Here is a 13,475-nt window from a genome sequence, read left to right as displayed (position 1 = left end):
CAAGCCACCTGTGGACATGGTGCGGTGGTAGATCCTGCCTGACAAAGAAGGAGTTGCTACAGACATGGCAACCGGGGGCAGCGAGGACTGGGAATTATGCCTGTGGAGTCCAAGCCCAAGCCCAATTATGCCTGTGGAGATTGGTACCGCTGCGAACCAATCTAATGCAAACGCAGGTTATAATTTGTTTCAGCGTGAGCATTCTGAACAGGAGTTTGTGTAAAGTCCGGTTGAGAACTCGCAGGTCCAAGTTTGGCCGCAACCCACCGTGGGTATGATGAAGTAAGGGCTGTAGAGACCCTTCTCCATCTCGGCGGGAGGGACAGGCTCTAATGCATCTCTGAGTAGCAGGGTTGTAACCTCTTTACGTAAGGTACAGGCATTTACACCGTGCATGCAGTGGACTGAATACCGCCGAGACGAGGTGGGAGCCGGCAAACTGAATCGCGTAGCCGAGTCGGATGGTCCTGGCCAGCCAACGCGATGGGTTGGATAGCGACGTCCAAGCTCCGTGCGAGGGGCACTTACGGGTCGATCGTTTTTGACATATCGGGTGGGGCTTCGCAGTGGGGGGTGTAGGTAATAATGTATCGGGAGGCAGAAGCGCATCCCGAGGCTTGGGTGCTGAGTAAGACTCCCGGGTCTTCCTCAATCCCGTAGGAAGAAGGAACGATGTGTGGGGCTGCTGAAGTGGCTTTCTCTCGTGAGAAAAGTAAGCCATGACTGCAATGTTGCCATGGATATGTTTTCACACTAAGAACATGAACCATTCATAAAACACTGCCTGCGTGTGTTCGCAGCCCATACACTCAAGGCAGCTTTTTATGACCGTCAGAAGCGGAGAGAAATCGACCACATCCAGGAACTACACAGAGGCAGAAGGGCATCTTGAAAAACACACGTCCTGAAATGGACGTTCAACGCCTGCCTTGTATTCCTTTTAGAGGAAATAAACTCTTTTAGGAGGAGAAACACTCTTTCAGAAGCTCCCAGTGGCGTGGACTGCACAGCGTGCAGAGAGGAAAGCCTCTGGAATGCCCCGTAGATCCAACAGCAGTGCTTATCGCCAGTAGAGGTGAGTGGAACAGTGGTGAACTCAGCTTTGCTGTTGCACAAACGCTTGGCTCCGAAGAAAAAATCTGTCTGACATTCGCTCCCCCGCTCCCCTTTATACCCATATGTCCGGGGGTGGGGCATGACAATTCTGTCTGTCAACTTGACATTGGCCTTTTCTCAAGTTCAGAGGTACGCGAGGCTCTCAGAAGAGACCCATTATGTCACTACAATCGACACAATGTCGAGTGAGTGACTGAAGGGGGAACAACAAATGTTATAGCATGTAATTCAATAAATAATATATTTGTTTGTTCGTAATAGTCAACCCTTTTTACAATCATTATTGCTCTCTTCTGTAACATATATTGGATTTATGTTGGCTTTATATGTATGACCCCATGCCTCCACACAGTAAGTAATGTATGGAACTGAGTGAGCAATACTGTATATAAAATGAGTTTTCATTCAAAATATGTTTTGTTCTATTTAATATTGCAAAGGATTTAGACATTTTTGTTTTTACATTATTTATATGTGGTTTCCAACATAATTTATGATCTATTAATTCACCCAGAAATTTATTTTTATACACTCTTTCTATTTCCTCATTATTAATCCTAATTTTAGTTTTATTAATTCATTCCCGATTACTAAATATTATGAACTTTGTTTTACTTAAATACAATGAAACTCTATTATCATCAAATCACTTTTTTAAGACTATCAATTCAATTTCCACTGTATGTATATGTGTATTGAACTACACATGTGGTTACTCTGCTAGGACACCTACTGTATGTGAAAAGGTTAGTTCTGAGAAAAGGTCTTGCATAATTGTTTTACAGATGCTACTTTGTTGATATTTTGTTATAAAATTAAATCCATAGATTTTAGCATGTGACTTAACTGTCTAAATACTTTTGGGGGGCCACTGTATCATACATGTACTACTACTGTTCATAAACAATGAATTTAAATAATTGCATTAAGTATTGTTTTAATCCTTTTCTCCAGGGTGCAGGTGGAATTTTATGTAAATGAAAACACATTTAAGGAGAGGTTGAAGCTGTTCTTCATCAAAAACCAAAGGTCAAGTAAGTAAAAGCTTTTTACCCTCTGTGCAATTTACAATCAATGTAAAGAAATTTACAGCAAAGAAAAATCCATTAATACATACATAAACAACAGCCATCATTTTTATGGATTTTAATTGAACTTTATGTTTGTATAAAAAAGTCCTCCAAATCTTTCTTTTCATCGTCCATCACATGCTAAATCACCGTAACAGCAAGGGTGAAATTACTGCTTGTTTGAGGGTATTTATGATAGCAAGTTTGCTGGCTTGCTAGAACTGAATTATCAATTATTTTCCTGGTGTGTTTTATGTATAACTTTGGTATTACCACCCTTTCATAATTTACTATATTGCAGGTCTTAGAATACGCCTCTTCAACCTCTCCTTGAAATTGTTAACATGCCTCCTGTACATAATCAGAGTCTCACTGGATGACCCGACTAACCAGGATGCATGTGTACGGTGAGTAAATGGGATAAACTGTTTTTTTTTTACTTCAGTTTATTTTGACTTCTTGAGTACTCAGTAGATTGACTTCTTGAGTACTCAATACATACCACTGATTTAAAATATAGAACTGGATTGCTGATGTCATCATAACAGTGAAGCCACTGCGCCACCATTTTGCTATGACCAAACATTCCAGTGTGCCTATTGACTTAATAGAAATTCATCTAATTTCAATGAGTAAATATTAGTCATTCAATTACTGATTTTATATCTGAAGTCTGCCTGTGCATCCCTGCTACGCAAACGCCCCACACATGTAATTATTTATTTATTTAAAGTCTGGAATTTTTATTGTTTCTTGAAAGCTTGAGCGAATTAGATGTACAGTGTATCTACAGTATCTCTAACTAATTTCATTAGCGAACAGTTCACTGAAATTGAGTAAGATACAAACATACATTTTCAGACTTATTTATTGCGAACATTGAAGTGCTCGTTCAGAGTTATACATTCATCAAAAAGTGCCTTTTTCTCCTGGTAACTTGCCTGAGAGTACACATTTTCTATCTCTCTCTCTCTACCTCACACACGCAGGGGGATGAGGGAGATGAGCAAAGCTGGTTAAAATTAAATGGATATACTAGGTTTAAATGGCAAACAAACACGTCATTTATGACATGTATCCATGTTTGACAACAGAGACCACTTCAATATGAAAACAGGCAAATCACTGCTTTTTAAAGACCCCCTGAGGGAAAGTTTACATGTTGTCACTTTAAAACAAGTAGATATTACTGATTTTCACTTACATTACTACTTGTGGACAGTTTTGCCATGTCCCTTGGTGATCATTGTGCTGTCTTGAAAAAGCTGCACACCGGGGCAGTTGAATGCTCTGACATTGCGATCTGTGAATATCTTCTCCCTCGTAACAATATTATCCATAGCAAGCAACTTTATCAGATTAACATTTTTATTGGTTGATTCTCAAACATAACACAGAACAAAGCAAAATATACATTCACAGAGTCAACCAATATCCCCCTTAACCCCCATTAATTCCATATCAATATCCCAATCCCCAACCCCACCCCAACATTCAACTTCTTAGTTAATGTCTTAACCTCCATTCCCTGGTGGAGGGAACGAGATGTTGTGTCAATGTAGTGACATTAGGGGTCGCCCTAGGGAACCCCAAACCCCTATGATCTATGAGAAAAGGCCAATTGGAATTGGTGAGTGGAATTTGCATTCCACTCCCCTGGACATACGGGTATAAAAGTAGCTAGCTTGCAACACTCGTTCAGGTTTTGTGCTGAGGAGCTGAGGAGCATATATAGGACATTTCAGCGGTAGTACAGCATTGTGGCTGTACTGTGAGGGACACAACATCTCATTCCCTCCATCAGGGAACGGAGGTTATGACAGTAACCAATTCTTATCTGTTACTCATTCGATGTTGTGTCAATGTGAAAAACGCTACAACTAGCTAAACTGTGTTACGTGAACTGCCGATGCAGGTGCAAGCAAGCTGCTGTGTGCTAGCACTCAGTCTGCACGTGGCCTCCCCCAACACCCCAAAAACATTGTATAGTTCATATAATGTTAAGGGGGGGAGATGTATATAGTATGGGCACCTGCCACAGCCTTTTCTCACTATGTTTTCTCTCCACAGAGTATTTCGATTTTCGGCTGGGGCCTTTTAATGCTTTTTATTCACATCGGGGAAGGTGCTCTTTTCCTTTCCTATTCTTTCAGGAGGAAGACATCATGGAGAACTCATCCTGCCTGAAATGGAGGGTAACATGTGGCAAAAATGTCACATGGGCTCACCAGCCGCACATGGAAGTGGCGCGGTTGTAGGTCCTGCCCAAATGGGAGGAGCTCTACAAACACGGCGACCAGAGGCAAAGAGAGCTCTGCCCAAGGGAGACACGGGTCTACCGATAGGGAAACTGTACCATTGAAAATACATCACAGGAGGTTACCGCAGGTAACCAGTGGCTGTAGAGCAACTACCCAGTACAGGGCATGGTTGCACACGTACTGGGTCCGGCTATGAATTCCTCCGCTGAATTCGCCAGCCACAGGGCTAGTGAGGAAGGACATCCAGGGTCCACGGACTCATGAACTCGCATGGGAAAAGAAAGCGCACATCTTCATTTCATGGAGGGGAAAGGCGCTGTACGCAAGCGGTATACCTGGCCAGCTGTCTCGTAAACGTACCTGTTCGTACCTGACAATGCACGGGACGAACCCGGCTCAACCTGGAGATCATAAAATCTCATTGCCCAGTCCACTGCCCTGCAGATGTCATCTAGAGAGGTGCTATTGGCAAGTGGCCAAGAGGATGCTACACTCAGTAGGGTGTACTCTTAATCCTAAAGGGGCGGGCGCTTCGCCCTGGGTCTGGTATGCCGACGCGATGGCATCAGCGGTCCAATGGGCAAACCTCTGTTTGGATACAGCGTTCCCTTTCTGCTGTCTGCCAAAGCAGACAAAGAGCTGCTCAGAGCGTCTAGAGCTCTGTGTGCGATCCAAATAGATGCGCAAAGCAAGCATCGGACACAGCAAATATAAGGCTGGGTTTGCCTCTTCCCGGAGCAGCTTCGCTTTCAGGCTCACCACCTGATCCCTAAAAGGGGTCGTGGGAACCTTGGGCACATAGCCCGGACAGTGTCTCAAGACCACGTTAGAACACTCCGGACCAAACTCCAGACAGGTGTCGCTGCCAGAGAACGCCTGCAGATCCCCAACCCTCTTGATGGATTTCATGAGCACAGTCAGGAGGGCAGCCTTCACTGAGACTGCCTTTAGCTCAACTGACTCTAAGGGCTCAAACAGGGCACTCCATAGTCCAGGAGGACCACAGAGAGACTCTATGAGGGAAAGAAGTGTAGCCTATTCAGCCTCCTAGTGCCTTTCAGGAACCTGATAATCAGGTCATGCTTCCCCAAATGCTTACTGTCTACTGCATTGCGGTGTGCAGCTATAGCAGCTATGTGCACATTCAAGGTGGAGGGGGACAGCTGGCCCTCCAGCCTCTCCTGCAGGAAGGAAAGCACTGACCTGACTGCGCATCTCTGGGGGTCTTCACCTCTGGAATAACAACAACTTGTGAACAATTGCCACTTCAAGGCATATGGCTGCATTTGACATGATGAAGGGACAGGCTTTATCACGTCCTTCTGCAGAAGGACCACGATCTCTGCGCGCAGGGCGACAGCGTTCTCCTGGCGAACTGAATCGCGTAGCCGAGTCGGATGGTCCTGGCCAGCCATCGTGACGAGTTGGAGAGCGCTAGCCATGCCTCCAAGCTCTGGGCGAGGGGCACTAAGGGGACAATCATGTCTGACGTACCTGGGGGTGTTGCCTCGTGGCAGGGGGGAGCAGGAGAAGCCACGTTGAGGAGCCTTGCTTCATTCTGAGCTCTTGGCTGGTTTGAGGGGAACCCCGAAGCACTTATCTTGCTCCATGTACCCGGCATAGGGTGAGTCAGTGACGGGAGAAGAGGGGCCCTCTGACCACCCTCATAGATCGTCACAACCATGTGAGAGTGGTGTGGCCATGCGCGGCACCCCGAACCAATCATCAAGCCGCAAGCTTCAGGGGCGGGTGGAGGGTTCCACTCCAGCCCGACAAGCATGGCAGTCAAGTCCTCGCCGTCCGACATTACCAATGCTGCTATCGAATCCTCACTGGAAATTGGTAACAAGAGTTCAAAATAAAATAAAAAATTGGGAAATCGTTTTTTTATTTTATGCACCTTTGTGCGACACACTGTGCAGTCATAAAAATTCAGAACCAACATGCCAACTTCTAGTGAGATCATGTTGTTGCATCCTGTTTCACTGTTTTTCTCAGTCAGAATTGTTTTTAAGAATTGTTTTATTTTTTATTCAAATTGTAGTGCGCTTTTAGTTTTTGGCTAGTTTGTACTTTTTGCTATTTAAAATGTTTTTTTATTTAACAAAAAAAAAGTATCCACTATTTTTCGTATTCAAAGGGTATTTTCACTTGGGTAATGCCACCAAAACTACATTGTAACAAGTCACAAATTAAAAAAATGAGAACCCATTTTAGTTATTACTGCTCTTCAATCTGTGTGAAATAATTTAAAGTTCAAGTCACACAATGATTGTTTTCATTAACGATCACAGCTGTTAACCAGAAAAAACACATTACTGCAACTCTTTGAGTATATCTAAAATTGCTTGAGAGTGGCTCTTTGGATGAACCCAGACAGTCTAAGGTGACACTTAAGGAAACAGTCTAAGAAGAGTGTGAAGTGTCCATTAGAGTTGCTCTCAAACAGCCAAAAAACATTCAGGGACATTGGAGCATTGTGTGTGTGTGTGTGTGTGTGTGTGTGTGTGTGTGTGTGTGTGTGTGTGTGTGTGTGTGTGTGTGTGTGTGTGTGTGTGAGTGAGCATGTATTTATCACTTTGTGGGTACCAAATGTCCCCATAAGGATAGTAAATCCCGAAATGTTTGCCCTTGTGGGGACATTTTGTCGGTCCCCATGAGGAAAACAGCTTATAAATCATACTAAATTATGTTTTTTGAAAATGTAAAAATGCAGAATATTTTCTGTGAGGGTTAGGTTTAGGGGTAGGGTTAGGTTTAGGGGATAGAATATAAAGTTTGTACAGTATAAAAACCATTATGTCTATGGAAAGTCCCCATAAAACATGGAAACACAACGTGTGTGTGTGTGTGTGTGTGTGTGTGTGTGTGTGTGTGTGTGTGTGTGTGTGTGTGTGTGTGTGTGTGAGCGTGTATTTATCACTTTGTGGGGACCAAATGTCCCCATAAGGATAGTAAAACCCGAAATTGTTGACCTTGTGGGGACATTTTGTCGGTCCGCATGAGGAAAACAGCTTATAAATCATACTAAATTATGTTTTTTGAAAATGTAAAAATGCAGAAAGTTTTCTGTGAGGGTTAGGTTTAGGGGTAGGGTTAGGTTTAGGGGATAGAATATAAAGTTTGTACAGTATAAAAACCATTATGTCTATGGAAAGTCCCCATAAAACATGGAAACACAACATGTGTGTGTGTGTGTGACAGCGAGACCGAGAAAGAGCAATGTGTGCTGGTGTGGAAGCGTGCTGGGAGAGGAGATGCTGCCCTACTAGCAGTAATCAAAAGATATAAGCTATCTCATGCTGTCGTTTATGTCAGAGCCAGCAGGCATGTTTTTTCAGCATTTCAACCCTCATGCCTTTCTCTTTTATTACTGTTATGTACTAACTGCCTGTTTTTATGATTATAGGAAACACTGCACAAACGTCACAGATGCCCTTTGCAGCAAATCCTGTGCCAACTACACAACAAACCTGACTGCAGATCCCACACAAATAAACTGGTGAGACGCAAGGAGATTTAACCTCTCTGAGTTACCAGTTGAACTTTGATACTGACCGATCACAGATCTAACTTAATGCATTAGTGTTCACTCAATAAATGTTTGATCTTGAATATTGTTTTAAAGACACCATGAAATGAGGGTCTTTTTTATTCCTGTTTACTGTATTTCCTATTGAAATAGGAGGTTTGGGGTGGGACTTATCATAGAGCTTTCCCTTTTTTAAAAAACCAATAGCCTTGATTTAACAGCCAGGGACCATGATTTGCTACTTTTCAGAAGAAGGTGATTTTAGGAGGAGGGGTATTTTCATTCTAGAGACCATTTGACTGGACAAAGATTTGTGTATGCCTCTGAGTGCAAGATGATGTCATCAATATAAATGTTTTCCTGGAACAGAAAGACTAAAAATTTGTTTATTTGCTCAAATTTGTTTACACATTAGATAACCACAAAGCTAAGAGACAACAAGCCACAAAACTTACATTTTGATTTCAGATTAAATTTGTCTTTAACTTGGTTTTATTTTCATGTATTTCATGTATTTTCGTGTGTTTCTTGTGCTGTGTTTTTTGAAGGGAGTTAATATTCTGGGTGAATAGGAGAGTTCCTGTATGGGCGATACAGGTACATAAGCGATCACTGTTCATGTTTCTTAATGGCTACAAATTAAGCTTCTCACTCTGACTCAGAGAGGATTTTAACATATTTCATGAAATTGAATTATACTGCTATTAATCAGTCAGGTTATGATCATGTGTACTGTATTTCCCTGCACTGCAGGTGACAGTGGCCTTAATTAGCTTCTTGCAAGCAATGCTCCTGGTGTATCTTAGCTACAAGGTAAGATTATTGTCATTATTAGTCTGCCCTTGTGAGCATTCTAACCATTGATCCAAATTAAATTTGTCCATTTCAGTTGTTTGAGGGTGTACCTTTGCATTATTATCACCTAGAAAATAACCTTATATTTTCTGTCTTTTGGAGATACAAGTTGTTGAATTTTATTGTAATCAAAGGCAGCTGCCCAATTTGAAAATGTATTTTGCTGGTGATGGTAAAGAACATACTTTTGAGTGAATAGTAACACAAGTACGCCAGTATTGGCACGTACTACTAAGCCATAAAATTGTGACTAGAGACCATAGAATCCCCTTTCATATTCTTTTTGTGCTTGCATTGAAGCATGAGAATCTACTTAAATTCAATACCTTAATAATATTTTTACTTTAGGTTCATACATTTAAAAACTGCTTTTTTACAGAAAAAGTTAAATAAGAGCAAACACCTCTTTCGAAAAAGCATGCACAGATGCACACTTCCAAAATCCACTTGAAATATTGTGCCATCTTGGTGGGCACCTTTGGCATACTTTTTTCTTTTTAAATGTACAGTATACAATACAATATACAATATACATTTGGGATGCACAAAATCTAATCTTGCATAAGTGAATATGACACAGCCTGAGAATCTTTATTGTTCTTACATTAATGGGGAGGGGGGGGGTTGTGTTTATTTTTGTTTATTTATTTTTTGGTTTGATTTTTTGGTTTAGGGGAACATTTGGGAGCAGATTTTCCAAATCTCCTTCATCATTGAGATGATCAATACAGTGCCATTCATTATTACAGTAAGTGATCATTATATCATTATATATAACAGAAGCACATATGCATTTGCTGACACCACACAGCAGTTGTTCATTATTCATCATTGATAGTAATTGTTGCAATTGATAGTAATTATTTGAGTGGCCACTGACATGTGAAAGCCGATTGTGAGATGGAATTATTTAGTAACAATTAGTCTAGCAACAAATAGCAACTTTTCAATCAGCAATCAGTTTACGTGGGAACAAATTAGAGGGGGTTTAATTCATTTTGTCAATGGCTTCACAAATGCAAAAGATATGGAGGTGGTGCACAAAGCTAGACAATAATTTTTCTATTGCACGTGTTTATAAATGCTGCCATTACTTTTTACTAGGGGATTTTAGTGTTTTGTACTAGATTATTTTTTACCCTTGTTGCTTATATGAAGAAAACATGTTTCTCCAAAAGGTTAACAGTTTCACAGAGCTGATTTATAATATACAGTACAGTAAATACAATCATCCAGTCTAAACACAGTGTTTCTTTACAGATATTCTGGCCTCCACTGAGGAACATATTTGTTCCTGTGTTCCTAAACTGTTGGCTTGCAAAATCAGCACTTGAGAACATGATTGTAAGTAGACAGTGCAATGCATTCTAGATTTATTTAGCTAATGATAAATAGTCTGTGTTGAATATATATATGCGAATAACATGAGTGTTGTTTGATGAAAGCACATTTTTGGGGAGCTGTACATTTTATTTACTTCATTGTGCATTTAACACAAATGAGAATGACTCAACAATGAGCAGAAAATGAGAGTGTGCTTCTCATTTGTGTCTCTGCATGTTGATATCAGACAAGATTTGTGAAGTTGTCGCATTTGTTTGTATCAGCTTTTTCAAATTTTCCAATCGGTAACCGGCAAAGTTTAAACTGTTGTTTTAGCAAAGCTGTTCATTGACAGGTGAGGGAAAGTGCTTTGATGCTTCCAGAACACATACATGACTTATTAAGAGTTTACCTCAAATGTGATGCGGTCAGTTGCGTTTTTGACCAAATTCGTATGCTGTTTTTGTGATCCCATCACAAAACGTTTTAGACCCTTTTAGAACTGTATTTAGCGATGACCATATGTGATCAGATCAGCTGTAAACAGGGTCTAGGAGTACACTAGCATATACAGTAGGTGACCTCAATGCTTACACATATAATTATTTTGAAACAGTTGAAAGAAAATTAAAGTGAAGACTTATCCCTTGGGCACAGCACTCTAGTTAATATGTATCTCACATGCAGCTGGACAGTACAATTATTGAAGAGTAATCACATATTTAACCATATGGTTAGAATAATAAATTAGTTCGTTATTTAAGTGCAGAGTACTAGATCTTCAGTTTAGAATTAATTGAAGATAATGAAGGTTATTAAGTTCTCTTTATAGCAGGCAATTACATGGACAATCTTTTGTTCAGAAATGGCCTTTTAACAGTTACCCCACGTTGCATTAAACTTGTCTTTTCATATTCACAGACATCTATATCTCTTGCTTTGGAGTTGTTTCTGTCACACAATATTTTGAAGATTTCCTGTTAAAATACTGTATTTCTATTTCCCTCAGAAAGGCACATTGTACATTGATCATGTTAAAATTGAATTAACATGTACAAAAAAAAAAAAAGATCTATATCTCTCACTTATCTCTGTTCCCTTCTAGAATGATCTCCATCGTGCCATTCAGCGCACACACTCTGCCATGTTCAACCAGGTCCTCATTCTGATCTGTACTTTGCTCTGTCTGGTCTTCACTGGGTAAGTCCTTTAATCTCCTCATATCTGGGTTTTACCGGCCTGTATTTAATACAGTAAATCCAACTGTCAGTCTTTATTAATATTTGATACCTTTTCACTAAAATAGGGACATGTATGAATACGATCTAAACCCTGATTTGTATTTTTTATTATTACTAGCAGTACACATGAAATAATAATTAGGGCTGCGAATCGATTAAAAGTTTTAAACTATTAATCGCACATTGTTCTGTGATAAATCATGATACATCACTGTTAAACTATAGCACGTGATACATTAAAACAAACATAAAAATCATCATAAATAGATTTATTTTATACTTTATATATAATCTTTATAATATAAGAACTTTAAAGAAATTTTTTGTCATCATTTATTTAAATGATTTAAATATGTAAATGTGATGAGGGACGGCTGGGGGAGAATGATCGCAATCAGCCAGGAGAGAGATAGGAAGCTGCAGTTGAAGACAGAGAGAGATGCACGAGGCCTGTCTGTGTGTGTGTCTTTATGTTTATACGTAGCTGGCTGAAAGCAGTGCGTGTTTTTGTTTTGTTATACACTGAAAAGTGTTAATTAAATGTCTGACATGGATTGTTCACCCGGTCCCCACTTCCTCCTTTCCACATTGAGAACCTGATTTGCCACATTGGTGCTGAAACACAGGACTGGAAGAAGACATGCCAGTCCTCAACGCTGACTGAGGATCTCGATGCCGAGGGAGTGCTCAATCTGGTGGCGCGGGGGCACTGCATCAACCGGCAACTGAAAGGGACGGCTGAGGGGTCCAGTGCCATTGCCCGGTGTCTCTCTCTCTCTCTCTCTCTCTCTCTCTCTCTCTCTCAATTCAATTAAATTCAGTGGGCTTTATTGGCTTGAAAGTTTCAAAAACAATGTTGCCAAAGCATCATATAGAATACATTAAATAAAAGCAAAATACATATTGTCCAATACTTGGACAGTATATAATATAATTATTAGGAATATATAAGTAACAATAATATAAAAATTACTATTATTATTTCACCACATCACATTGTGTGTGTGTGTGTGTGTGTGTGTGTGTGTGTGTTTGTCCAGATCTTTCACTGGCCCTCAAGATGTGGCATGTTGATACATATTGGGCAGCAAGATGTGCCCTGTCTCCTTCTCCTAGGAGTATTTTTAATTTAGGTCTTTAAAGTCTGAAGTTTCAGAGTGATGATACAATGTGTAGATTCTGAGGTACTGTAATCTTCACAGAGCATGTTTGACATATGAACCGCTAAAGGGAAGTCTGGCGGCTCCTCCCAGGTCCTAGTGCCTGCAGGATCCAACCTCTGTCCGAGCGACTTATACAGAGATGCAACTTATGTTTTTTTTTATCTCAACACTATTTTGACCTGGTGCGACTTATAGTAAACTTTATTTCCGGAAAATACAGTAAATAAATACATTAATAAAATAAAAAATTGCGTTGCAAGAATTAATTTGCAAGAACAAATTTACACATTGTAAAAGATGCAAATGTGTTATTTTTTCATTACCCAAATAGTGCTCTTGTCACCTGTGACCTCATTATACAGTGTACATGTTACTTGCATGTTTTGCATAGCCGAATTTTAAACATTACGAGTAAACACGCTACTAAAACAGATTTCAACGATGATTATGTGGGATAGTGCTCGTAAAAAGTGTGCCGTGGCAGAAAAAAGGTTGGGAAACACTGGTTTAGACCCATAAAGATGTCTTTATATTCTTTCAGACTCGAGTTGTACAAATGCAGGTATGCCAAGATGTTGCCAAGAATTTCTCTGAACGAAAGGATTGCTAAATCTAAAATACTTGAATTGTAATCTTTAATAAAGCTATTATAAAGTGTCAAAAATAAACCATATATAGGTATGTTTTATTTTATCATTTAAAACTTAACAAGCTTGGTTTTTGTTAAAAGTTCTGCTTGAAAAGTGTGCTTATGTTATCGTTCTTTACAATCAATGCAAATTGGTTTTATGATTTGTTCTCAAATGCAAAGGAATTCATGAATTTTTAAGTTCAGTTTAGGCATCCAAATACTTTTTGGGGGCTACTGTATATTTGTTTGATCATTTTTCTTACAATAACTTATGTAAAATGGT

At 40.0% G+C, this 13,475-nt stretch overlaps 1 protein-coding gene across 1 annotated transcript in view; it reads left to right on the top strand.

Annotated features, from left to right (window-relative positions):
* The window catches only part of LOC127636144 (potassium channel subfamily T member 1-like), a 115,092-nt gene that overhangs the window by 63,957 nt on the left and 37,660 nt on the right, over positions 1–13,475 (top strand). Inside the window, exons 4-11 of the mRNA XM_052116566.1 lie at positions 2,071–2,150; positions 2,488–2,593; positions 7,857–7,949; positions 8,528–8,576; positions 8,733–8,792; positions 9,508–9,582; positions 10,095–10,178; positions 11,263–11,357. Of these exons, the coding sequence (XP_051972526.1) occupies positions 2,071–2,150; positions 2,488–2,593; positions 7,857–7,949; positions 8,528–8,576; positions 8,733–8,792; positions 9,508–9,582; positions 10,095–10,178; positions 11,263–11,357 (642 nt within the window). The remainder of the gene's footprint in view (positions 1–2,070; positions 2,151–2,487; positions 2,594–7,856; positions 7,950–8,527; positions 8,577–8,732; positions 8,793–9,507; positions 9,583–10,094; positions 10,179–11,262; positions 11,358–13,475) is intronic.

This window comes from Xyrauchen texanus, chromosome 4 (assembly GCF_025860055.1).
Source record: "Xyrauchen texanus isolate HMW12.3.18 chromosome 4, RBS_HiC_50CHRs, whole genome shotgun sequence".
NCBI lineage: Eukaryota > Metazoa > Chordata > Actinopteri > Cypriniformes > Catostomidae > Xyrauchen > Xyrauchen texanus.
Note: the sequence above shows the minus strand (reverse complement) of the source record. Positions and strands in the feature narration are given on the sequence as shown.